Source organism: Cervus canadensis, chromosome 5 (genome assembly GCF_019320065.1).
Source record: "Cervus canadensis isolate Bull #8, Minnesota chromosome 5, ASM1932006v1, whole genome shotgun sequence".
NCBI classification, from domain to species: Eukaryota; Metazoa; Chordata; class Mammalia; order Artiodactyla; family Cervidae; genus Cervus; species Cervus canadensis.
In genome coordinates, this window is record NC_057390.1 from 3,698,807 (window position 1) to 3,726,059 (window position 27,253).

The following is a 27,253-nucleotide window of genomic DNA, read 5'->3' on the forward strand; positions in this document are numbered from 1 at the left end:
CTAAGCATCTGTAGTTTGTCCACCCACCTAGGAACCTGAAGGAGGCGGAATGGTAGGCACCTTTCTGATGAGATTGCCTGTTGCGTTAGGGATGAAGGAGCAGGCGCAGCGTGCAGGGAAGAGAGAGCTGGTGGCAGGCCCAGCGCACTTGTCTGTAGAGGCTGGTGGTCATGGGCTGGGAGCCCTTTTATCTGCCGCAGCCTGCTGCCCTGGACCATGCTGGTAACTCAGAGGGTGGGTCCCTCTCCCACGCCTGGGCCCCAGCTAGGTTTATCTGTTCAGCGCCACCTCCAGGGTGGGTGTCTCCGTGGATGGCAGGACAGTGGCCTGGAGCAGCCTGCTTCATGAAGAGCCCCCGTCTGTGGAGACGGAGCCTAACCCAGGCCCTCGGTCCTGCTGGCTCCTAAAGCTGGGGTAACATGCTTTCTGAACACTCGGGTGCTTGGTTCATCCCTATAGCTCCAGCCTTTCCTAAGAGCTGGTGGGGCCGCGGGCCGGGCCGCTGAGACCAGCCGCCGCCGCCTCCTTGCTCCGCTTTGGGAGTGTCACGCGGTGGGAGCTGAGGCGCTGATGGGCCTCCTGCAGCAGGACTTCTTTCTACACTGGGCAGCGTTCCTCTAAGACAGTCAGGTTCCTGTCTGAGCATCCTGGTTTGTCAGATGCCTTCCCCACTCCAGCCCTCCTGCAGTCTGTCCCCAGACTCTGTCTGCAGTCTGTCTCCTCTTCTGAAGTGTGTGTGTCTCCACGGTGTCTGCGTCCTCCACTTGCCCATCTGTGAGGGCTTTGACTCTCAGTTCCCTAGACCCGTGTTTAGTTCATGGAGCTGTTTTGTCGTCGTTCATGCTCTCATTTTTTACCGTAAATTGTGTTGCTTTTAACAATCTTCTGAAAGTTCATTGCTCATGTCTCTTTAATATTGTCCTGCTTGCAATTTAAACATTTTTCTGGATATAAAAAAAAGTTACTGATTGGAGTTTTAAAAAATGCAGGAGGTAGTTTGTTTGATCAGGTATACTGTTATATTCAAAACTTGTTAAATGTCCTTTTTTTCTAGGCACATCTCGTAATGTTCAAACATACAGACAAATTTAAGTGCAGTTTTGAAGTGATTTAAATGAGCATTGATTTGTGATATCTAGGGCTTGATGGTACCTGTGTGTGCCTGACAGATCAGCTCTGTTGTGCTCCCAGGAATAGGAAGTGTTCAGAGAAACATGAAACCACGTGCCTCCAGAGTACCTGCCCATGACCCTAAGCATAGCCGGGAAGCCATCAGACCCCAGCGTGACGAGGGTCAGGGAGAACCAGACGGAGGCGTTGTCCTGCTCCGTCTCTCATCCTCCAGGGCCAGAGCTGGGCTCTGTCATGCGTCCTGATGCCCCTCCAAGTTCCCAGGGCAGTAGTTTCGGCCTAATGAGCAGGTTGGGTTCACACCAGTGTATTTATTACCTGTGAACGACAACTCCTGCTTCTTGGAAAGACTTTATTATCCCTTTTCATTCCAGTTCTCCACCCCATGCTGGGTCCTCGGTTTTCATCCCCTGCCTCAGCCTTGCCTGGTGGGCGGGGTTCACCTGGGGCCAGGGCTCAGCGGGACCCACTGACCAGTCCCCACCGTCAGGAGCCACAGAGGCTCCTCCTGGTCGTCTCCCCAAGTGATCCGTCTTCACCCCTCCCCACCAACGCGCCAGGATCTGCTGACTTCCACGACATTCCATGCACACACACTCCTGCTCTCCTCGTCCCCAGAGAGTTCTTCAACCTCGGACCTGCTTTCTGTTAACCCGAGGTCCACGGGTCACACCCCGGGTCGTGTGCCCTTGAGACTATGTGCTGCATGTGTGTGGAGCAGTCCACTGTGGTCAGCAGATCTCAAGGGACTCAGAGCCTTAAGGCCACCAGAGGAAGTCCCTCCCTTTCCGTGTTACTAAAGATGAATTTTCCCAGCAGGTTTAACCCCTGACCTCTTCTCAGGTGTAGTCCCAGCGCAGCTGCTTGGGATCAGTGCAGATCCTGAAAGCAGGCTCCTAGAACCTTCTCCTCACGGAGATCCGGGATCTCAGAGGTTGTGGGGAGGCAGGAGTTGGCATTCTTCCCGGGTCTGAGGAAGGTTTTAACCAGACAGACGTTCTGTGTCACACACCCCATGGCGGTTTCCCTCCTTAGGAAGCAGATGGTCTCGGGAGGTCTGAGCTCTGGTGAGGACACTGAAATCTTCACCACACACAGCTCTTTAATGTTGCTCTGTTTTCTGTCCCGCTGGCCAGTTTAAGAAGTCACGGCCAAAGACAGTCATGGACAAAGATCCTGGCCACCGCCCTCCTGGAAAGTCCAGGGTGTCAATGCCCGTCCAGCTGGTTCTTTCTGTTCTTGGGGATCTGAAACTGCCTATTTCAGGATCTGAAAACATTCTTGGAAACCAAAAGTTCAGACAGAAAATAAGCTTTTACCCCCAAACAATCCCTTTTCAAACTTGTTTCTTAATAAGTGGCACACACAGTTAACCAGGAAAATTTTAGAGTTTTTAAGGGAAAAGTGAAATTGAAGTGAGTATTTCCCGATGCTACTCACTGAGGGTGAAATCAGGTTCAACTTGGTATCTTTAAGGGACCCAAGGGGGCGTTCCAGTTGTAGCCGTCCCTCAATCATAAAGGTTTTGTATTCGGCTTACATGGTAAAGATTGGCACGGACGTGTTTGGTGTATGGGTTTCCTGACTGGACCCCAGCCTCTTGGACCTCAGCAGTTGACCTCTAGCGCAGGCTCCACGGCCCGTGAGGGCAGTGGGCTCTGAACTGGACGCTTATTTACTGGTCAGTCTCTACACGTCTGCTTCCAGATGTCGTGAGTCAGCATGGGCTCCGGCACATGCCATGCGATGGACGTGGGGGCGTTATCGCATTGTGACACGTTAAGCTGCTCTTCCTGAAGAGCGTGTCATGTTGAGGCGTCAGCAACGTGAGTGCTGACGCCGGTGTGTTGGGCGCTGCGCTCCCAGCGGCCCCACCGCTTCCGTGGGACCCCTCAGGAAGAGGCGGGCAGGCCCCCGGCCTCTTCTCTGCCCAGTTTAGCCAGCTTACTGCTAGCTGCTGTTGCAGTTGCTCTAAGCGTTGAGTTGTTGGTGTTTGAACTGTGTGCGTGCCTTAATCATCCATGTCACCTCCATTTCTGTGCAGATTGCAGCCCCCCTCCTGAAGAGTCCAGCCCAGGTACGTGGTTTCCGTTCAAGGCTCTGCGGATCTCTTCTTAACATCCAGGTCATGTGTGTAGCTTCAGTGTCAGATTACGTGTGCTCTCAGAGTTGGGAAAATACTCTAGGGGTTTCCTCCTTGTGCGGGATGTAGCAGCCATTCTTAGGTGTGGGGAGGGGCCAGGCGGGCTGGGCCCTGTGGCACCCTGCACCCTTTCAGACAGTTCGTGTCTGAGTGCTCTGGCGGTCCTGAAGTTGGGGGCCTGGTTAAGGCAAGTTCATGTTTATAAATGATGCTTCCTGTGATTGCACCCGACCCTGCAAGCATCCCATGGAGGCAGGGAGGCAGGTGCGGCGTAGCTGCCCAGGTGCCGTGATCTCTCCATCTTGCAGCATCCTCTCTTGAGTCTGGCTGCAGCCTCAGACTTCCCGTCAGACACTGCTGGGGCCTCAGGTGGAGTTAGTGCTAGAAATGGAGTCCTTCCTGCTTCATCTGCATGGGGAAATCAGTGCTTATGACTCTAGTTCAGGTGTCGGCCAGCCACAGCTCTGAGGGAACCCTGTTCAGCTAGATACCATTTTCCTGAAATGAGTCACACCCGTTGGTTCACACAGTGTCCACGGCGGCCCTGGAGCAGCACCAGAGTCCAGCAGTGGCAACAGAGACCCCGGGCCTTCAGAGCCCCAAATACTGACTGTCCAGTGCTTTACAGGGAAATGTGCCGACCCCTGCTCTAGTGCATACTGAGTTTCCTGAATGTGGCTTGTGGTCTTCCCAGAGGGAGCATGAGACCCCCAGATACGATGTTTGTTTTGTTTTGTTTCCCTTACAAAAGACAGCCACCCGGTCAGTCTGAGGATTACATACCTCTGACTGCACATGTAAAATGGCAAGACGCGCGCTTCTTACCTTGAGCGCAGCCAGCCAGCACCGTGGGGCTTACCACCCTGTTCCCGTGGGCACCGGGTACTCGGCTCTGCTCACGGCGGCTCCCCCAGCGCCCCGTGCGCTGTTGGCTCCGCAGTGGGTACGCTGGTCGGGCGCCTGGTAACTAACGCACCAGTCTGCCCTCAGCCCCTCAGTCTGTCTCCCCCTCTCCTGCCCAAGTTTGGTCTGGCCGTGGGCAGGTCTCGAGCACCAGTTCCCTGGGCTCTAGGCGGCCTGGATGCTGCTTGGGCAGTCACCTCGGCGCCCCGTCCCCAGCCTGGCCCCAGACTCCCAGCCCCACCGGGCTCACCTGCACGGCAGGTCGGTGCCGTCACGCGGCGCTATCTCCCCAGGCTCTGTGGCAGTGACGGCCCCGGAGATCAAGGCCAAGGGAGGTGGTGGTCCTGGAGCAGCTCGGGCTCGCCTCCGCTCCGCGCGCCCTGCAGTTTGCGGAGCTGACGGGCAGCCCTGTGCGCCCCAGGCAGCAAACAGCCGGGCTCGTACGCGCTCCTGTCTGCTGTCAGCTCCACCACTGCCCGGACGCGCAGGTGGCCCGTCCACAGTTGACATCAGACGAACGCAGACGGTCCCCCGCCGAGTTCCTCAGCCTTGCTCACAGAGCTGTATTGAGTCTGAGTTAGAACACGCACATTCTCTTATCTCCCTGCTTCCTCCCTTCCCGCCCCTGTCAGTGAGAACACGCGAAAGCTCAGCTGTCTGAAGCCGCGTGGTCCCGGGCTGGGCCCCTGAGTGGGTGTCGCGGGTGAGCAGGGAGACAGGGGCTTGTCCCACAAAGGATGCTCCTTCGTCACTGGTGTTTTTTCATGGCCAGACTTTCTTGATGAAGGAGGCCAAGTAGCCTCTGCTCACTTATGTAGTCAGACGTGTATACAAATGGCAGTTCTTTTTGTGTGTCTGGGCGAAGACTTAGCTGCTGTTTCCTTACCTGTGGGACCTGTAGTCAGCCCCTCTGTGGAGTAGGTGAGAAAACAGTTAAAAAGTGAGGTCTCACAGGTATTCACTAAGGGCTGGTCGACACTCTATGTGAACCCTGGAGCCTGCCAGACACGCCGAGCCCTTCTCTGGGCGGCTTCAAGCTTATCTCCCGTTTGGGGCTATGCCTCTTCTCTTTGACAAATTCTGGGCGCTTTCTATTTTTTTAAACCATTCGTCCAATACTACAGTTTTTTACAGTGATTTTTTTTCCCCTCTAATGTAGCAAAACTGAGCCATTCTTATATGAATTTTGTTTAAACAGAAGTAAGGCAAAGTCAAAAAATTGTATGCAGACAGCTTATTCAGTCAAATAAGACCACTTGTATATTCTGCTCATTTTCAGGTTAAAATGATCATAAATTTGCATATTACACATATATATTCACGTTAAGTGGAAAAGTCAAGCAAAGTTGGCAGCATTTGCTCTCAGAGCATTTACTTCTTAGATGAAGGATGGTCTGAATGCCTGCCTGCCTCTCCCCACAGGACTTGACTGTTAAAACTTAATGACTGTTGGTCTTTTTTGATAGTTGTTGAATATAACTGACATGGATTCAACAGAGTTATTCAAAGAAACAAAAGCACGGCCTTGGAGAATTTTAGAGGAAGGAAGAGACGTGGATGTCATTTACTGCAGTCGTCCCATTTTGCTGCTAAGGCCCTGTGGCTGAGTGGTGGGGGGCCTGCCCCCGGCGTACCCACTACCGCTCGGCAGCAGCCGGGCCCGGGACTCAGGCTTTCCACTCCTCCTTCCAGGGCTCCTTGTCACCGTGCTTTACTTACTAAGACCTTTCTGCTGTAGACTTTCTAAATTTAAACCTGCTTGTTTTCCATGACAGATATAAATCCTCACGCATGTACAGTGTGCCTTGCATGCACACTTAGATCATTTCCAAATTCTGAATTGCTGTGTAGACTTGAAAATCTGTGTTGACCACACAGGGAAGTCCTTTTGTAGGTTTTAGGCATTTCTCTCAATCTGTTTCTCAACACAGGGTGATGCACACGCAGGGCAGAGCTGTGGCCCCCTTTTCTCTTTTTTAGATTCTGTTTATCTGAGACAGAGTTGACCATCCTGGCAGCTGCCCTGCTCACGAGGCTTGGGGCCTGTCCTGAGCAGGATGATGGCCATGGGCACCCAGTGACCCACACCCCTTCCCAGGAGGTCACCCTGCCTGGGCCACACTCTGGATTCTGGGGGGCTTACCCAGTGGTAATGAGCCAGCACCTGTTTCTGGGCTTGGTGGCCTGTTAAAAAAATAACTGATGGGGGCATGGCTTCTGTCTGCCAAATGTCTTCTAAATAGAAAAGACAAAAAGAGCCAAGGCCAAAATACCTTTCACTCTGTTCTTTTTCCCCTGAGCATCTATTTATAAAAAATTATTTTGGTACAGGGTCAAAGTTTCCTTATATTCCAAAAAAAGAAAAAAGAAAAGAAAAAAACCAGTACGCTAGGAATAGATGACAGGAAGATGAGAATGGGGGAGCAGGGACGCTGAGGCCTGAAAACGTGGGATGCCTTGGGAAGGGTCTGTCCCGAGACATGGGCCAAGGGCCTGAGCCCGCTGAGCAAAGGCTCAGCGCGGGTGGGTTGACCTTGCTCCAGAAGCACAGGGCTCCCCGCCCCGCTGCCTGGATGGAGAGAACCAGGTAACAGGTCCCCCGGGGGAGGGCCGGTGGCACCCTGGGCGGGACTGGCCTCAGCCGACACCATGTGCTCTTGGAGCCTTTCTGTCATCCTCCTGGGAGGGAACAGTCAGGAGTATTTGCCTGCAGAGTCCCCAGAGGTTCAGGAGAGTGGCGGGCAGGCCCCCCGGAGACGCCTCAGGCTAGAAGGGCGGAGACGGGCTGCACGGGGCGCCAGCTGTGGGCCTCCTGCAGTGGGGAGGTGTGGACAGGGTGGCGGGGCTGGGCTGGGGCCTCCTGAGCGCTGCCTTCTCAGCCGCCCCTCCCTTGTGCCAGGTGAGTGGAGCGAGGCCCTGTACCCCCTGCTGACGACCCTCACCGACTGCGTGGCCATGATGAGCGACAAGGCCAAGAAGGCAATGGTCTTCCTGCTCATGCAGGACAGCGCGCCCACCATCGCCAGCTTCCTGAGCCTGCAGTACCGCCGCGACGTGGTCTTCTGCCAGACGGTACGTGCCGCAGCGAGCCGGGACCCCGCCTGGCCCTCCTGCACCCTGGAGGAAGCCAGCGGGGCCGCGCCCTCCTGCGTGTGGCTTTGCCCGTGCGGCCCGCGGCCCGGATGTGGGCGTGGGGGGCGGGGGAGGGGAGCTGGAGGCTCATGGGTGCTCAGGGGATGCCACCCCTGCTCCCCTGAACCTGCCCCCAGGGGCCTGGGGTCACACAGGCATGGGGTCACCTTGTCTCTCCCTGCGAAGAAGGCGCACAGTCTGTTTGTAAAACAGCAGGGTTACACCTGCCCAGGCACCGCTCTGCTCTATCCTGGTGATTTCCCTGCAGAGGAGGCGGAGCTTCAGTGAGCACCCCCAGTTTACAGATGCCAGTGGTGTAGTCAGTAGCGGGAACAGTGGCAGAAGCTGGGCGGGTTTGTGAGGTTCCTATCCCCTCAGGGCCTGGGGTGCCTGCGAGGGTGGAGTGTGTGATGGGAGCCCCTGCCCAGGAGACTCTTGAGGGCCCAGTTCTCTGCGTGTGCTCCTCGTCATGAGCACCCCAGTTTCCATTCAGCACCGGACTGGATCTGTGGGCATAGAGGGCCTTTCCCGCACCGTGGGGAAATTGTTCTGGGGTTCCAGAAGGTTCTGGCCCAGGAGTAACCCCAAGGTCGGGTCAGGAGCTGAAGCAAAACTAGACTGACCTCTAGAAGCAGCAAGCCTGGAGCGCCTTCCCTGCAGCCTCCATCCCCCGTGGCCTCTACGCTCCTGGCCCCGGGCCCCGAGGGCGCGGGGCTGCTGCGGGCAGAGTGGTGTGGGTGCAGGATGCGGCCGGGCCAGGAGCAAGGCGAGGCGGTGTCTGTCCCCGCAGCTGACGGCACTCATCTGCGGCTTCATCATCAAGCTGAGGAACTGCCTTCACGACGACGGCTTCCTGCGGCAGCTCTACACCATCGGGCTGCTGGCGCAGTTTGAGAGCCTGCTAAGCACCTATGGTGAGCCGGGGGTGGGGGCCCTTCTGTGGGACCCCTCCTGGCCCCCTCAGTGGCTTTCTGAAGCACGGGTAATGCATGCTGAGTAAAATGTATCCAGAAGGCTCCGAAATGTGTAACAGAGGACTAAAATCAGCCCTATATAGTTGTACACACACACACACACACACACTCCCCCGAACACACACACCCCTGTGTTGCCTCTGTTATGCATCTTGAAGGTTTTTCTAGTTGAGGATAGATGACAATTTTTAAAGCAATAACTTCCTGTGGAACATTTGGGCCATTTCAGAATTGTTCCTATTAAAACATCTTTGCATATTTTTGTGCAGTTTTGGCCCATTTTCGCACCCACTAAATCATTTGGAAGGAAAGTTGGTGGGTCAACAGATAGGAGTACTTTAAAAATCTGATATTTCCAAATTGTCGTAAAAAGGCTTTCTTCCCCTTACCTTCATTTTCTGTTTATTTCTTCTTAGATAGTAAAAGTAGGCAAGTTTTTTTTTATTAATGAATCTGTTTATCTTTGGAGTTATAAGCCATTGAAGAAATACCTAAAGAAATCCTTTAGATAGAAAATCTAAAGAATGTGGAAAGATTAAAACATCCAAAGAGATGACTTGTTCTTGAAGTTCCCCACATATGCGTCCCTGTCCCTGCTTCCTTCACCAGGAGAGGGCCAGGAATATGGAGTTGTGCCAGCTGCCCTTCGTAACGTGGCCATGGGACTCGCATAGTGGGGTTTGCTCGCGGAGAAGCTGGCAGGCACTTGGGAAACCTCCTCCGGCTCACCTAGCCTCAGCCCGCGTCTCAGCGCCCTAAGCCCAGCACCTGCCTTCTGTGGCTGATCTGAGCGCAGGGCCCCTCTGCTTGACAGCCCCCTCCCTTTCTGGCCTCCAGGGGAGGAGCTGGCCATGCTGGAGGACATGAGCCTTGGGATCATGGACTTGAGGAACGTGACCTTCAAAGTCACTCAGGCCACTTCTAACGCATCCACTGACATGCTGCCCGTCATCACAGGAAATCGGTAGGCCGAGTTTTCGGATTCTCAGAACCAGCACAGTGTTTTCATTTGTGTTCATCACACGTGACACGCTCTTCGTTTTTGCTTTCTTCTGTATCATTCAGCTGCTTACAGCCCGTGACACTCGTTTCACAGCCCCGGGCCGGTCGGTGCCCAGCCGCTCGGAGGTCCCCGAGCCTGGCCTGCCCTTCCTCTCCTTGCTCACCCGTCTCCCTGTCACAGGCCCCTCTTCCTCTCTGTTGCAGGGACGGCTTTAACGTGCGGATCCCGCTGCCGGGCCCCCTGTTCGATGCGCTGCCCCGGGAGATCCAGAGCGGGATGCTGCTGCGGGTGCAGCCCGTGCTCTTCAACGTAGGCATCAACGAGCAGCAGACGCTGGCCGAGAGGTGCGGGCCGGGGTGCGGGCGCTGGCGCTGGCACAGAGCGTGTTCTCAGTCCTCTTAGGGCTCTGTGGACCTTGTCACCCACCTTCAGGTTCACACCGGGCCCGTCTGGTGGTGCCGGGACACAGAGACGAACCACACATGGTTCATGACCCTAGAGGTGGGCTGGCAGCAGGGAGTAGTGCGCTCGTGAGGTCTGAGAGTGTCTGGGGGCGCTTCCTGGAAGTGGGTTTTGAAGAGTAATTAGGAGTTCATATGAGGAGGTGGAGGAGAGACCTGGGGTCTCAGGCCGAGAAGCCTGAGCAGAGGCAGGTGGGGAGACACCACATGAGGCCTGTATGCCAGGTGGAGAGCCATGCCTTGATCCCAAATCCAGTGCCTTGTAAATTCCTTCAGGGTCACCTGGCAGGGAGGACTCGCACATGCCCATGCACGCAAGCATGTGTGCATCTGTGTTGGAGAGGAGGGGCTTGGGTGTGTGTAGCTGCTGATGACCTCTACTGGTACATGAACACCTTTCCTGTTCCATCATTACTTGCATGTGATATGTGTGGTTTAGAATTAAGAGTGATCATAAAGCACCTACTGATAAGGACATCTGGTCTCCAGGACGATAATTCCTCTTGGGCCTCGTGAACCCAGTGGTCAGTGTCCACTGACCCCCAGGTAAAGGGTCCTCCCCCATGGTCAGAGATCTTTTAGTGGGACAGGATAGGAGCCAGTTCACATTTGAAGGCGATTACCTGCTGGCCACGTGCTGGAAAGACATGAGGTCTGATGGGACGAGGTTGTTCAGAAGAGTCCGGGCCAGAGGCTGGGTCAGGCCAGGAGTGCAGACGGGAGGACCCGATGGAGCTGAGCCGTGGTCCCCAGCAGGGTGGGTGCGAGAGCCAGGCCTCCCTGTGGGTGGCAAGTGGCTGGTTTTCCGAAGCCAGAAGGAGGGTCTGCTGGGGGCACAGGGCACATTGGCCCCGGAAGCAGAGACCTGGCGGGTGTGGGCAGTGCTGCGGTGTCCACCTCAGGGAGCGTGGGCAGCCTCAGGGCCCCCGGCAGGGAGGAGACAGCATGCTGGCATCTGCAACTACTGTTCCTGAAGCGATAGTGGTTTCTAGAAGAGGTGTGTCTGGAAAGGTTTCTGCAAAGGGTTGAGGCCAGGCCAGATGGGACGATGTGGCATGCACAGAGGGAGGCGGGAGCAGGGTCTAAACCAGCACAGCCCCACCGCGTCCCAGAGTGACCCCAAGGGAGCTGGGGACTGGAGGAAAGGCCATCATGGGCATGTGGGTGGGCGGGTCGTGGTGGACCCACAGGAGGGCGTCCTGTCCCAGGTTCGTGAGGATGACCCGGGACCGGGACAAGGCTGATGTGCACGGAGGGCCCTGGGCAGGAAGTACTGGGGTGGGGGGGAATGGGCGTCCAGGCCTGGGGCTCCAGAGCGGTGTGTCCGATAGCACCCGCGGCTCCCTCGTGGGTGGCTTCCCCCCACTCCCTGCGGGCCTGGTGCCTGCGTGGAGAGAGGTGGACTCTGTCCAGCAGATACAGCTGGATGGGTCTGGTCCCACAGTGGCAGATTCGAGGACAGGATTGTCGTGACTCCCCAGCCACAGCCCCGCTGCTGTCCTGCTCCGGGCACCTCAGGGATGGGAGCCCCTCGGGGATGGGAGTACCTCAGCAGAGCAGGGGGCGGGGCAGGGCTGCCCGGGGGCCTGGCTGCCTCTGAGGCATGTCTGTCCCAGGTTATGCCTCCTGCTGATAAAACATGTTCAGACTTGTCACCAACATGGACAGATGACTGTAAGCTTAGGGGAAGGAATGTGGCTTCAAATTTACACATGAGGATTGAGAGAATCAGCGCTGTTGCCTGTAATGCAGTCACCTGGTACTAGAAGCAAGTCATGTTAGCAAACTGATGGTGTCCCCTTGTGACTCCAAAGGTTCGGCGACACGTCTTTACAAGAAGTTATCAACGTGGAGAGCTTGGTGCGGTTAAATTCCTACTTCGAGCAGTTTAAGGAAGTTCTGCCTGAGGACTGTAAGTTTTTTTTTTTCCTTTTCACTCACAGCAGGTTTTACCTGCTGTCTTTTGTCCCCTGGGGTGGCCCAGCTCCACGACCCCTTCCCTGTTCCAGGTCTACCTCGATCCCGGAGCCAGACATGCCTGCCGGAGCTTCTGCGGTTCCTGGGTCAGAACGTGCACGCCAGGAAGAACAAGAACGTTGACATCCTGTGGCAAGCCGCCGAGGTACATGCCGTTGCGGGGGGGGGGGATGTTCACAATGATAATAATAATGCTAAAACAGCAGCAACAAATTAAAGTCTCAACCAGGAGTGGGGACAGCTTTCTCCACAAGAACACAGGAGAATCCCTGGATGCGTGCCCAGGCTCCAGGAGACACTGAGAGTTGCCTGTGAACTGCTTACGCTGGGACTGCCTAAGGGCTGATGAGCGTGACTCAGAGTCTTCCCCCGGGTGTGTGGTGACCAGGCTTATGAGCAGGTTGTCCCCGTCTGCAGCCTGCACAGTCCACACGTGCTAAAACTCACGGCTCGCTGCGCCTTTAAATAGGTTCAAAGGGAGACCGCCAGGACCTGTGTCATCTCTTTCAACAGTGTTTCCGGTACACTGCTGTTCCAATTTCCTCATTTCTCCTGAAGGGAAGTCCTTATATGTCACATGTTTTCTCAGGAATTTGTTTGTGGAGCTCCAAGTCCCTGTCTGAGCCCTGGATACCAGGGCCATTTCAGAGCTTGTCATTCACTCACCCCTGACAAGGGGACATGTCCACACTGGTTCTCACATGCAGAGCTGAAATATTAGGCCTAACCCCTCATGGGAAATCTGTATGCAGGTCAAGAAGCAACAGTTAGAACTGGACATGGAACAACAGGCTGTTTCCAAATCAGGAAAGAAATACATCAAGGCTGTATATTGTCACCCTGCTGATTTAACTTATATGCAGAGTACATCATGTGAAATACTGGGCTGGATGAAGCACAAGCTGGAATCAAGATTACTGGGAGAAATAGCAGTAACCTCTGATATGCAGATGACACCATTCTTATGGCAGAAAGTGAAGAAGAACTAAAGAGCCTCTTGATGAAAGTGAAAGAGGAGAGTGAAAAAGTTGGCTTAAAACTCAACGGTCAGAAAACTAAGATCATGGCATCTGGTCCCATCACTTCATGGCAGATAGATGGGGAAACAATGGAAACAGTGAGAGACTTTATTTTGGGGGCTCCAAAATCACTGCAGATGGTGACTGCAGCCATGAAATTAAAAGATGCTTGCTCCTTGGAAGAAAAGCTATGACCAACCTAGACAGCATATTAAAAAGCAGAGATATTACTTTGCCAACAAAGCTCCGTCTAGTCAAGGCTATGGTTTTCCCAGTGGTCATGTATGGATGTGAAAGTTGGACTATAAAGAAAGCTGAGCACCGAAGAATTGATGCTTTTGAACTGTGGTGTTGGAGAAGACTCTTGAGAGTCCCTTGGACAGCAAGGAGATCCAACCAGTCCATCCTAAAGGAAATCAGTCCTGAATATTCATTGGAAGGACTGATGGTGAAGCTGAAACTCCAATACTTTGGCCACCTGATGCGAAGAACTGACTCATTTGAAAAGACCCTGATGCTGGGAAGGATTGAAGGCAGGAGGAGAAGGGGACGACGGAGGATGAGATGGTTGGATGGCATCACTGACTCTATAGACATGAGTTTGAGTGAGCTTTTGGAGTTGGTGATGGACAGGAAAGCCTGACGTGCTGCAGTCCAGTGGGGCCGCAAAGAGCTGGTCGCAGCTAAACTGAACTGAACTGAACCCCCTCATTTCACACATGGGGAGACCCTCCAGTGCTCCACAGTGGCTGTTGGCCTACCCGGTACTGGAGCCTGCGGCCAGACGTGGGCAAGCATGCACCTCGCACCTCTGGCCACTCTGGCTACCTCCAGAACCTGTGGTGCTCAGCTCCACCACCTGTGAGTGTAACTCTCTTTGACCTGTTTGTAGTTCTCGCTTGTGCCCCGCATTTCACTCGTTAACTCTCCAGCCTGTGGAATTCAGTGATCGTGTCCATGTCCACCCTCACCTCATCAGTTACGATTTTATGAATTTGGGTTAATTCACTCTTTCCCTAACTCAGGGGCTGCTCAGTCTTAGAGTCTTTTCAACAATTTTTTAAATTTTTTTTCTGCTCTCATAAGGCACCCATCTTCCTCCTGATGGTTTTGGCCAAACTTGCTTGGGTCTTCTCTGTTTTATCCTTCTCTAGACAGAAAACTAAGATCATGGCATCCGGTCCCATCACTTCCTGTCAAATAGATGGGGAAACAGTGTTTTTTCTGGGCTCCAAAATCACTGCAGATGGTGATTGCAGCCATGAAATTAAAAGAAGCTTACTCTTTGGAAGGAACGTTATGACCAACCTAGATAGCATATTAAAAAGCAGAGACATTACTTTGTCAACAAAGATCCGTCTAGTCAAGGCTATGGTTTTTCCAGTAGTCACGTATGGATGTGAGAATTGGATGGTGAAGAAAGCTGATTGCCAAAGAATTGATGCTTTTGAACTGTGGTGTTGGAGAAGACTCTTGAGAGTCCCTTGGACTGCAAGGAGATCCAACCAGTCCATCCTAAAGGAGGTCAATCCTGGGTGTTCATTGGAAGGACTGATGTTGAAGCTGAAACTCCAGTACTTTGGCTACCTGATGCAAAGAGCTGACTCATTTGAAAAGACCCTGATGCTGGGAAAGATTGAGGGCAGGAGGAGAAGGGGACAACAGAGGATGAGATGGTTGGATGGCATCACCGACTCAATGGACATGAGTTTGGGTGGACTCTGGGAGTTGGTGATGGACAGGGAGGCCTGGCGTGCTGCAGTCCATGGGGTCGCAAAGAGTCGGAGACGACTGAGCGACTGAACTGAGCTGAAATGAGACATGTGTTGGCCTGCACTCTGCCCTCTGCCGATGGCACCTCTGCTAGTAGCTGCCTGGTCTCCCCTGAGAAGCAGGCGTGGTGCCATCTACCCGCAGCGCCTCTGGTGTTTCTCTGAGAGCAGCACGTCCTGGAGCCCACTGGCACATGGCTTCTGGTAGAGGAGCGGCCTCTCATGAGACGCTCATCTTGTTCTCACAGTGCAGCCTCTTGTACAGGCCTGGAGGTGTTTATCTGAGGCTCCCGTGGCCAGATATTTTAGAATTCATAGGGCTCCATGCTTCAGAAATGTGATGGGTGTATAGTCTACAGTGTATGCACAGGTATGTGACAGTCATCTGTGTGGAACGTGGTACATGTGGATGGTTTCACAGTCCTGAGGAGTCTGGGGTCTGGAATCAACCCGCTGAACATTGCCTTATTGCAAAGTATGAATTAGGGAGTTTCCCAGCTGGCACTAGTGGAAAAGAACCTGCCTGCCAATGCAGGAGATGTCAGAGACGTGGGTTCGATCCCTGGGTCAGGAAGATCCCGTGGAGGAGGCCATGGCAACCCACTCCAGTGTTCTTGCCTGGAGAATCCCTTGGACAGAGGAGCCTGGTGGGCTGTAGTACATGGGGTTGAAAAGAGTTGGACAGGACTGAAGTGACTTAGCAAACTATGAATATTTATACCAAGTGGGATAAATAAAATTTTAAGTAATTTGACATTCCCTCAGATCTGGTCATATTGCCAAGTATGGCCGCCACAAACTTACCCCAGAAAGTCTTTTGTTCTAGGGCTTTCTGGACCTGGGAGCTATGTATCTGGGGTTGTGCCCAGCGGTGCAGAGCTTGTGCTGCTAGGCGCTCTTCCCACGGGGAGCAGAGGTGCCCCAGGGCAAGGGGCTGCCCGCCTGTGTGCCCCCTGCTTGGGAGGGGCTGGCGCCTCACCCTGCGCGGGGTCTCCGTCTCGCTGGGGGAGCCTGTGGGTAGGAGGTGGCTGCAGGGAAGTGGGTCTGCCTGCCGGCCCCACCTGTGTGGGTGAGGAGGTGCGTCGAGACTAGCGGTCTGTGCTTTGACTTCCAGAAAGGCCTGGAAACCCGGTGGGGCCGGGTATCCTGGGAGCTGCGCTGGCCTCCGCTGAGGGTCGGGATCAGCAGCAAAGGGCCCGTCCTGGCGGACTTGGGAAGGGGGCAGCTGGTCAGCTGGGTGCATGGACGGTGGGGCCTCCGGGAGGAAGCCGCCTTTTGTGGGGAGACCCCCCCCCCCCCCTCCGCAGGGCCACCCCGGCCGTGGCCTGTCTTGCAACCGGCTCCTTGGAGCCAAGGCTGGGCCTGGTGCAGAGAGGTCGCCACGCCCTGTCCCTGGGTCGGGCCCTCCCGTTTCACTCCGAGCTGCCCCTGCTTTCCCGTCGGCAGGTCTGCCGCCGCCTCAACGGGGTCAGGTTCACCAGCTGCAAGAGCGCCAAGGACCGCACAGCGATGTCGGTGACGCTGGAGCAGTGCCTGATCCTGCAGCACGAACACGGCATGGCCCCGCAGGTGTTCACGCAGGCCCTGGAGTGCATGCGCAGGTGGGTCCCGGCCGCCGCGGCTCTGCAAGGCCACGCCCCTGGGCGGTCCCGTCAGGGGGCGGGGCTGCGGGAGGGAGGCGGCCGCGCGCCTTGTTCTGAGCGTCTCCGGGCCCCTGCTGTCCCCGTCGCGGGGGGCGGTGTCCGCAGGCTGCAGGGCCCCGCTTCTCCCGGCCGCGGGCTGGGTGTGCTTTCCTGAGCCAGCGTCCAGTGAGCCTTTCCTGGCGGCCGCCCGCCATCCCCGCCGTCCCCGGCCTTAATCGTGTTCTGATTCCGAGGCCGCAGGCGCGTTTGCAGAGGGAGCCCCAGGGACCAAAACTGTCCGCTGTCAGCGATGCCTTGTTTCCAGCCCTGCGGGGAGCCCCTCGCCTCACATACCTAAAGAAAGGATAAGAAACCTGCTTTCCCGTCTTCTTCCGTGTAGCCACCAATGCTGTTCAGTCTCGTTTCTCCCAGTCACTTCTACTGAGTGTTCTCTACCATTTGTCCTCTCACCAGACTCTCAGAGCGTTTGATTCTCTTATCCTTTCTGTATGTCTCTGCCGTTTGACCTTCTCACAGCCGTGCGCAAGAGCGAGGCCTGAGCGCCTGCCTCCTGACAGGAGCGTTTAGTAAAAAGGCAACCGTTTTGTCCTGCTTGGTCTTTCCACGTTCCCCCAAACCTCGTCACCTCAGGGCCGCTTACTGACGCACTTCTAGAAAGTTCCCACTGTCCCTGCCTCGGCGTCCCTGGCACCGCCAGCTGCGAGGTGGTGGGAAGGACGCCTCTGGGGAGACGTAGGCCCCCGGCAGCAAGGAGGCGAGAAAGACGGAGGGGGCTCCCCTGTCCCTGTCGGAGCGTCTGCTCCACCAGGGAGACCAGGCCTGAGGCGGGAGTTGGGTTGATACCGCGCGGTCCAGGCCTCCACACTGTCTGGTTTCTAGAACACGTCTGAGGAAACAGTGGTTGACCCTGACAGCGCCTGAGCGCAGGGGTCTCAGGAGGCCAGGGGCGCGTGGCTCCGGAGGTATGCACGTGGGCAGCCCACCCAGCACAGGTGACCTGGGACAGCTTCTGACACGCAGAGCACTTTCACACCCTCTATCACGCGAGTGACTGATAGTCCCTGAGGGAAAACTGGAGAATACAAATAAGCCCCTGCTCCCGTGGTTCCCACACCCGCCCCACACCCCACTGAACAACTCTCCATGTTCTTGCTGTTGCAAGGAACAGTGCTAATAGCACCTTGACACATAGCTTAGAGCCAGTTACATACATACATATGGCTGTGAGCATGGTTAGTCCAGCACTGGCTAACTCAGCTAGTCCCTGAGTAGCAGGGACATATGCAGTTACAGGTGCGATTCTGCCCCTGGTCTCAGCCTGCCTTTCTCACTTGACTGTCTTGTGAGCATTTGGGGGCTTTCCTCATAGCTCAGTTTGTAAGGAATCTGCCTGCAATGCAGGAGACCCTGGTTTGATTCCTGGGTCGGGAAGATCCCCTGGAGAAGGGATGGGCTACCCACTCCAGTATTCTGGCCTGGAGAATTCCTTGAACTGTATAGTCCATGGGGTGACAAAGAGTTGGACATGACTGAGTGACTGTCATTTTCACTTTAAGTGGAAGTCTTACCGTTTTTAGCACACTATAATTTATCCAGCTTACTGTCGTTGACTTGTTCATAATGGTACAGTGTCAGCACTTTGAACAGGGGTGCAGTGAGCACCCTTGTTTTGCCCTGCCCACATCTGCCCTGCTGAGTCCCGTGGTTAGGAAGTACACACCTCTGTAAGGCTGTTCATACAGACTGACAGAGCCCCCAGACAGGCAGCCGCCCGCCCTCTGTGCTGTCTCTCCTGGCACTGTTGTGAGAGCGCCCGGATCTGGGGAGCCGGCCGTGCCCTGCGTTACGGGCAGGGACCCTGAGGCTCTGCGGGGAGGGGGCCTCCTCCCGCGGGCAGGCCTCCTTGCCTTGCCTGCCTCTGCTTCTTGGAAGCCCCACCTGCCTCCAGTTATGAATGTCCTCCTGTGTTTCTTATTTGTGCTTTTCTGAATTTTATAAAATCTCCATGGTGAGCGTGTTACCGTCACACTTGTCTAAGAAGTTAGTGAGAACAGCCCGCCTCTGCCGCCCCCGGGACCCTCACAGCTCCAGCCCCCGGCGCCGTGCTCGCCGCCCCCGTCTGCCTGACCTGTGGGCCCTGGGCATGTGCATGTTTCCATGTCACGGTGACCCTGCCTCCCGTTTTCTGGGTTATCCCGCATCGGGAGACGTGTCTCTTCATAGGCTGCAGGTCCACGGTGGCGGGTCCGTGGCCGGTGTTTCTGGCTGTGGCGTGGCTGGGACCCGGGGTCAGCCCAGCACCCTAAGGAGGTGGCAGGAGCTGTGTCTGTGTCCGTCAGCGGTCCCCTTGCTTTCCCACTTGCATCTTACGCAATGCAAGCAGCGGGGGTGGCGATGCATGCAGCGGGGGTGGGGCGGATGGAGCTGGGCTGGCGGACACCCAGGCTGTGTCCTGGAGGCCCAGGGTGAGCAGTGGCCAGCGCTGTGCTGTTTGACAACCAGCTCTCTCCTGAAACAAAACCAACTACCCACAGTGACCTGTCTGGTCTTTCCATTTCTATGGCATAAACACTCACTGGGGCCTGTTTCAGGCTGCCGAGCGACACCAGGGCCCGGAGAGCTGGGGAGAGATGGGCCTGCTTGGCTCTCACTGGCGGAGCCAATTCCAGCTCACCACCGGCAGTGCCCCGCTGTCCCCAGCACAGGGGCTGGAGTCCAGGATCGGCCTTTCTAGGTAGCCCAGCGACCCCCGAGACTGCCCTGGCTGGGAATGTGACCACCAGTGCTCACAGCCTGAGAAGTGTCTGCCGTCCCGAGGCATCCGGGCTCCTCCAGGAACCTGCCCTCCGAGCACTGCTTCTGTAGCTCCAAAGTGGGACGCACCAAGCTTCCCGTGAGCTGGGCGCTTGGTAGATGCTGTCTGATAGGACAAGGCGCCCTGCCGCTGCTCAGCCTGAAAGCCACGGCGGGTCCCTGTGGGCTCTGCCTCCAGGGCAACTTGAGGGAAGCGGGTGTCATCTGGGTGCTTCATCAGGAGGCAGCCATGGCGGAATCAGTTGCATCCTGCCACTTGGGCATCTGTGAGAAGGTCAAACACCCCAATGGTTCTTCATGTTCAGCCTGCTTTCTGGAGTCCATGTCCAGCTGCATGTCGAGCATGGCCGGGCAGCATGGCGTGTGCTGGGCAGCCCCGGGGGCGAACATGGAAAACCATGTAGTCAGACTGCACGTGTGTGTTTCCAGTAGATTGCGGTATTTTTTTCTTATTTTCACTTCTCTTTCTCTCTTTTTTCTTGTAACTGTGCTCGTTTTGTTTCGGTATCCCTCTCACACCCGTTTCTGCATATCATCTTTTCTTTTTATTGTGGCTTCATTCCATTTTTTTTTTAAATATTATTTTTCTGTTATCCTCTTTTTATTCCCCCATACTTTTGGAAAAAATCCATTGCATGTGTCTCTTTTCTCTTTATTTTCCCTTTTTCTTTTCCTTTCTCCCAACCTTCTTCCTTTTCACAGCATTGGAACTCGGGAGGTAGTCACGCAGAAGAACTTGAGCGGCCTGGTGCCCGTCCGAGACTTAAGACTAGACCCCAGCCTCCTCTGTTCCATCCCTTTACTTGCTCTGAGCCCCAATTTACTGATTGTGTGGCTCTTTCTGAGCATAGCGTACCTGGTGGCCAAATTGCGTTGCAAATGAGTGTCTTGATGAAAAATTAGTAAGTCACAAGAAAAACAAAAGTGCCAGAACTTGTCCCGCCGCCATGTACCTAGCAGGACAGAAGGAATGTGTCAGAGCACGGTCCGCCAAGAAATATTTCATGCCTTACAGTTTGACATTTTGTTGTTATGAACTGTAAATACCTGCCAATTTATTTCACCAGGAGGACGTGTCCGTTTCAATTCTGTAGAGTTTTCAGTGCTTGTAACATGTTCTTGCAGAGCCTTGTTACTGCTTTGTTTAGCTGGCGTGGAATTACTTGTATCAAATCTCTTACCTTCTGATGTAAAACTCTTTATTACCTGTGTATCTCGTGTGCCCTGTTTCCTAGAGAGGAATTCTGTCAGCAGAGAATTTGTATATTTGATACTATTCTTTAAATGTACTGCTAACCTTTCCTTTCCTTCTGAAGAGAAATGAAAAGGGTAGATGCTTTCTCACTGGCTCATCTAGATACACCTATTCAATAGGACATGTACTTTCTGCTTTCATCTCAAAGCGTAGTCCCTAAAATTACAGTAGCAAACAGTTTGCAGAATCATCACATTCCCTTATGTTATTCCTTTCAGTTTGGGATGACCCAAAGCTGTGAGTACAGTAGCTCATTGTATCAAATCAGGCACATACAGGCACATAAAGATACCATGTTGCACGTGGCTTTAGAATTACTCTTTTAAATCTTTAATGGTCACTGAACTGTTCTGGGAATTAATGCATATAGTAACAAAAGGCTTTTAAAGTTAGATATATTTATTTTTCCTGAAGTAGCAGTTTTCATTTAAAAGTTGGATATATTTATATTTCCTAAAGTAGCAATTTTTATTTTAAAAAAACTTCATTTTTAGTATTTTTAATTTCAGTTTCAAGTCCTGATATTGTCTCTCTCTTACAAATCAAACATGGTTAATAACAACAACAAAATCAAACTTTACCAAAGCATGAGACCTAGCTTTTGGGTAGCTGTGCCAGATAGAGGTGTGAGAGAGAGAAGGCTGCTTTGGTTTCTGTTCTCATCACTCCTAAATTTTGCATGGGGGATGCACCTCAAGGCTTACAGAACCTTAGTTCCCTGAGCAGGGATCAAACCTGGGCCTCGTGAGTGAAAGTGCTGAGTCCTAAGCACTGGCCTGGTTGGGACGTCGTCACTCTTAACACGGCGGTGTCTGTAAAACTTGTAGCCTTGACATTCCCATGTGGAGAAAGGTGGCTGGACGCCTCTGAGGGCAGCAGAGGGCTGCGAGGGAAGCCCCACAGAGCCTGTGTGAGGAATGGGCCGTGGCTTCTCACCTTCCCAGCTCAGGCCATGTTGTGCTTCTGTTTCGGCCTCCAGCCGGCTTCTCCCTGCACTGCATTCTGCGGGAGTGGGTTTCTCTTCACCACCCTAGAAACACGAGGGAAGTCAGAGAAGCTGGCTTTTCCAGAAGCTTTCCATAGGCATACACATAGCCCGTCCACCAGAAAATCTGGCCTCTCCACTGCCTCCCCCAGACTTCTAGAAGTTACTCTGAGGTTTCTCTGGTTTGGCCTCAGATCTGAGTCTGGGTTCTGGGAACAGCAGAGGCAGGTGTGACTGGAGAAGCAGGGGACAACAGATGGCAGACACAGGCTTTAGATTCTAGGGTGACGGGGCGCCCTCCTTGCACACGGGGGCGGGAGGCCCCCTCCCACCCTGCCTCTCCAGAGTGAGGGTGGCCGCGGGCCCGTGACACAGCTCCCGCCCTCCTTCAGGACAGTCACTCTGCTGAACTGTAGCAACATGGCCAGCCTGTGACCCTGGGAGAGCTGTGTCCTCCGCCTGTCCCCTCCACGCGGAGGGGCGCGCTCTGAGGTCCCCTGTGCTTTCCTGAAGAGGGCAGGCGGCGCCCACAGTCACGTGCCTGGCTCCCGGCCCTGTGCTGGGCGACGCTCTCCTGCTGCCCCTGGAGTCCAGGCCAGCAGAGGCCGTGTGTGGATGAGGGAGGCCCTTCTGACCACACGGCCTCCCTTCCCCTTCCCAGGCGGGTCCACTGCCTCGCCAAGGGGGGCTGAGGCCCGGGGCCTAGACGAGGCCCCCACAGGAGTCTCACGGACACCGTGGCCCGCCCCTGGATGCAGTGTGGCCTGCCAGGCCTTCCTGCCCGCTGTAGGCTTGGCTGTTAAGATAAGAGAAACAATGGAAGGCCAGAGGCTAAGATTCGTGATCTTTTTCTTCAGGGGCCAGTCAGAAGGCGGTACATTCTCACTGCAGTCATGAGGCCGGATGGAGAGAGGAACCACAAGATCAGCTGAGGCTCTGGGTGGTGGTGGTGGTTTAGAACATCTGAGGACAGAAGCCCAGTGTGCCTTGGGGCTGAATTTTTTAATGTCATGAAGGCCTTGTGACATCAGGCTAAATACATATGTGAAATCCTCTCTGCTTTAGTGAGAAACAGGCAGGATCATATAAGATGGGGAGATGGTTCAGGAAAGGGGAGTCACTGATACACTCATTGATGGTTTTAGGTTGATTCTAAGCTTAATGCTAGCTCCAAGGCAGTTTCAGCACAGGTGACTCTAGGTGTTCAGAATCACCAAGACACTCACGTGTCCAGACAAGTTCTAAATTCTAAAGGGGAAGATCCCCTCCAGAAAAGAAAAACCAGAGCCATCATTAAAATGAGTTGCCATGTGAGGTTTCAATGCTAATTTTTTATTTAAAAAAGTAGATGTTCTTGAAATAATTTGTCAATATACTTAAAAAATCATGAAGCTTTGAAATAATTAAAGCCCTCTTTCTAAAAATCTTTCCAAGACCTTCTCAGTGTGCACTATGGATTCCTAAAAATTATGCAGCCATTGTGATGGGTTTAAGTGGTTCTACCTTAGGACAAGGCAGTCCGGAAGTGCCAGTTACCACTGCACAGAGCCACCCGTCCACACCTGAGTGCCCGGCGCCTGGCCGAGCTTGTCTAAACGCTGGGTGATAGAGCTGGTGTGCAGTCAGCCTCGTCAGTCAGATTTTGTAAATTCACACCAAATTCAAACAGTAAGGTAAACATGACTTACAAATTGAAGTGTAACCTTGCCTGTAATTTCGAGTGTATTCAGCCAGCTAAACCAGTAATTAGCCTCTTTAACATGTAAATAAAAGGTAATGTTGAAGTTCACAAATTATTCTTTGTTCCTCACAGCAGTTTGACATTTATTAGCGATAGGTGGTTTCCAAAAAGTGTGTATATTTCTTTGTAAATGGAGAAGCCATATCTGAAATAGTCTGATAATGAAAGTTTCCAAAGATTAAAGAAGAACCTCTATAGCTTCTGCTTCAAATAGAATATTTTTATCCGATTACTGGATGTTAAACCAACATAATCTTTACTTCCACTGGGGGCTCCCTGCTCATACGGCCCTGGCACTCAGCACAGATGAGACACACCTGGCTGAAGGCTTGGAGGCTTTGTGATGAAGCATATCTGAGCTACTAAATTACTTCGTAACAAACAGGTGGATATTTTTCTAAACTACCTGCATTTATCTTTTGAATAAAATTGCTGTCTTACCAAAATTATTTTACATGTTCTTGATAATGAGATTGTCATTTTCACCTTAAAAGGCTTGAGCAATCGCCACTGATATTTTTTTTAAAATGCATGACATAATGGTCTTCATACAACTTGAAATACTTTTTTAAAAAATCACTGTTTCTTGGTAACTGCAAATTTTGCATCTCATAAGGGGATTTTGTACTAAATTTGATAACTAGTTGATTTAACTGTTAGTCTTAGGATAATATAAAACTATCAACTCCTCCTACTGTGCTACAGGAAGTCATTCCTGTTTGGAATCGCTTTTGCCTTTGGATCTGCTATTAACCAGAACATCCCCCAGAGAGCTCCCCTGAGGTCCCACTGGGGACGTGAGGCCTGTCGGAGGCTCATCCTCCTGCAGAGCATCTGCTCTGCCCCACTGGGTTGCCATGACAACCTGTGATCAGTGCAGCAGGAGAGGCTGGTGGCAGGTTCTCCAGGGAAGGGCCCCCGCAGGCTCTCACTGGCTCAGTGGAGCTCTTCAAAGAGGTGACTTTGGTGGGGTCACTTCTTCAGGACGCCCCAGCACCAAGAGCTGTGTGGCCGCCGCCCAGGCCCATGGCATGGCTGTGTGCCCAGGACGCATCTCCTAGGTGGTGGCAGCATGTGAGAACCACCTTCTGAGCCAGATGGTTTCGCTACATGTTAAAGGAAGGAAAATCAGCTTTTTGAATTTGAGACCGTTAACAGCCTTTGCCCACAGAGAAAAATGCAGCTTTTTATAAAGTCTTTCAGCAGTAGCACTGTTCCCACTGAATTTTCTGTGTGACAGACCCTGTGAACCACTAGTTAGGATCGACTTCTCAGATAAACCAGATGTGAAATACATGAAACCATATCTTAAAAGAAAAAAAAAAAGCCATTCTCCACTTGGATACATGCCGCTTTCGGAAGGGCAGCCTCGCAGTCCCAGACAGGCCATGTCCATCTCTCTGCTTCTTAACTACCTTGTTCAGAAACCTGCCATCTTGCGTGTATTGTCGTAAATGAGTCTGGCACCCACTTAAACTAATCAACTTTTTTTTTAATGCTATGAAAATAATCATTTCATCTGAGTTTAAGTCTTTTCTTTTTTCCTTTTTTCCTGCTGTCATTTCTTGTGCTTGTTTTTTTCCCCAGTGAGGGTTGTCGAAGAGAAAATACAATGAAGAATGTTGGAAGTCGCAAATATGCATTTAATTCCCTGCAGCTGAAGGCTTTCCCCAAGCATTACAGGCCTCCTGAAGGGACTTACGGAAAAGTTGAAACATGAACACACGGTTTCCTCTAATTAGCTGTTACGTAATAAATGTGGGTACCCTCTAGTGTCGTACATGAATTCTTCAAGAAGACCTGAAGGATTGGTTTTTACTTTTGTGTTTTTAAAATATTTCACTAAAGAGTCTATGGAGCATGTGTTTTTTTGCGTTGGAGTCCATAGCAGGTATTGTCGGGCTCACTACCGTGGATAGTAACAACTGCCCCTTCAAGTAGCCTTCAGCCGTCACCACACGGATATCAGTAGTTACCTGTATGAACCAAGCCAGGTGCATCTGAAATGCTGAAACTTTTAAAAATGCCCACTTAGGCAGCTGCTCACCTTATTTTTCTACTGAGTACTCAAACTTGAACGTTGATTTACAACCTACTTTTTAAAAATCCCCATGGAAAATAGTAAACAGTAGTTTAAATGATTGGATCCTGGGCAGACCACTAAATGTGAAATGTTAAAGGGAAGTTTTGGGGAAAGAAGCTTGCTGTCTCATGCAGGCGGGGCAAGTGCGTCTGATGCATCAGCCTGCCAGTGCCTCACAGGTGGAACCAGCAGTTGAAGGAAAGGCTGACAAATTGGCCTGAGGTAAGATTTGTCAGAAGACAACACCTGCAAAGCCACCCATGGTGGGGTCACCGCTGTCCCGTAGGGAACAAGGTGTCTGGGGAGGTGGTGAGGCCAGCTGTCTCTTGCCCTGGCCCCAGGGCGCAGGACCGCTCATGTGGTATGTCTGATGCATAGAGACAGTGGACACCTAAATATTTTACAAGTAGGTCTCCGGTGGGTTTCTCAAATTTTTTTGGCCTTCGAGAAGATAATACAATCATGTTTGAGTGTCTGATGAAAGTGTCTTTAGGTTTGCAATAATTGTTACTATCCTCTACTCAATTCTATTATGTAAGATGGCTGTTGAGAAAGTTGAACTGTCTCCTGAAATGAGATTTTGAAAGGGATTAATGGGCCATAAGACTTAGGAATTTCATAGAAAATTATGTTTGGTCATCTATTCTAAGATGATGAGTCATCTGCACAGAGCAGAGTTTTTTCTTGATTTATATGTTTTCTCAATTGTTTTTTATCATTATGTTTACATGTTATTTAAAAGGCTGTAAAAGAAATACATGTGGCACATATTCATCATACTGATCCTAAAGATTTGTGAACCCTTAAGAAGTTCCTGTGTCTGAAATTCCAAATGTTATTCTTTGGGCTCCTTTAGAAATGCCACCGGGCAACAAGTAAGAGACTTGGGCCTGGGAGCACAGGCGGGACCACCCCGTGCAGGGATGGAGGGTGGGCATCAGGTACGGGTGAGACCAGATGACCTCACAGACCCCCTCCTCCTCAGAGGCCAGTTCACACACAGAGCCTGCTGTTCCCTGACGCCCACTGGTGAGTGTGAACTGGCGTGGAGGGCGAGTCAGTGAGGCGTGTGGAGGCAGAGAAACTTGCCCAGCAAGCCCACTGTACGGCTGGTGTCGGCTTCTCCCGCTGTGCCCACCCCTGTCCAAAGATGGCTTCATGATGGCAGATTGAGTCTTTCACCTCCACCATTCATTGTCTAGTTATCTCTACATTTCCATCTGTACTCACTTTAACATCACTACCTTTTAAAAAATTCCCTTGAATTTTTAATGTTATTCATACAACTTTCAGATTTTTATTTGAAGAGCATTACCTGCATTTATCAAAAGGGAATACAGCAAATGCTGTGTCGTCTGTTCAGTTTTGCATGTGGCACCTTTTTGTGAACATTCTCCTAATTTTGTCTACACATTATGGGTCACCAGAAGAGTCTAAGCCTTGGCTAATCACATAGGAGATACTCTGGTCGCAGTATTCCCTGAGCGTGGCTCCCTGGCTCCGGCGTGACAGTGGGCCTCCCAGCGGCGCTGGGCACGCTCGCTGAGGGGGGCCGCGCTGCCCACCGCGACAGCCGCAGCGCCTCAGGTCACATGGGCGCCTTTGGGTTTCCCGCTGCAGAGGACAGGCAGTGGTCCAGGTTTCTGTAAAACAAGGGTTCCATCCAGTGTTCCTTATAAGGCTCCCACCTAGAAATGTTGAGATGTACTGAAAACTCGGGTTCTGTCAAAGCGTCTGCAGCACAGCTGCCTTTGGTTTCCTTTAAAACATGTACAAACATTGTACAAGTTTTGTCCCTACACAATTGTATTTGCCAAGCTTAGTGCATTAAGATACTTTTATTTATTTGTTTTGGACAGTATTAATAAACATATAGTTACTGTTTTATATATTCTTAGCTCATTCAAAGCCATGTATGCTATAAATGTGCGAGTCTTTAGAATGACAAATAAACAACTGACAACATGAAACCCGGCCTGAGTCATTGTCACGCGAGGACGGTCCTGGGGCCAGCACCTGGCTGGACCGCCCCTGATGGGCACTGCGTTGAGTGTGTGGTGTCTGGAAACAGATTCTTGTTTATAGCCCTGTTTGCGTGTCAGATTTTGTGTGCACCCTGAGTGGAGTTCCTGCAATTAAGGCCTGCTGGCTTTCAAAGCCAGATGCTCTGGGGGCTCCTCTTCCCAAAGCTGGAGCCCCAGGCTGGGGAGCCTGACC

The 27,253-nt window shown here is 52.7% G+C and overlaps 1 protein-coding gene across 10 annotated transcripts in view; it reads left to right on the forward strand.

The window, feature by feature from the left end:
• The window catches only part of INPP4A (inositol polyphosphate-4-phosphatase type I A), a 121,761-nt gene that overhangs the window by 92,184 nt on the left and 2,324 nt on the right, over window positions 1–27,253 (forward strand). For 4 of the 10 annotated variants that reach the window (XM_043467874.1, XM_043467878.1, XM_043467875.1 and 1 more), the window contains 9 exons: window positions 3,176–3,208; window positions 7,077–7,249; window positions 8,100–8,223; window positions 9,121–9,247; window positions 9,490–9,630; window positions 11,562–11,659; window positions 11,757–11,869; window positions 15,962–16,116; window positions 24,541–27,006. In XM_043467874.1, the coding sequence (XP_043323809.1) occupies window positions 3,176–3,208; window positions 7,077–7,249; window positions 8,100–8,223; window positions 9,121–9,247; window positions 9,490–9,630; window positions 11,562–11,659; window positions 11,757–11,869; window positions 15,962–16,116; window positions 24,541–24,673 (1,097 nt within the window). In that variant the 3' untranslated portion in view covers window positions 24,674–27,006. The other 6 variants (XM_043467871.1, XM_043467876.1, XM_043467873.1 and 3 more) reach the window with 3 other exon arrangements.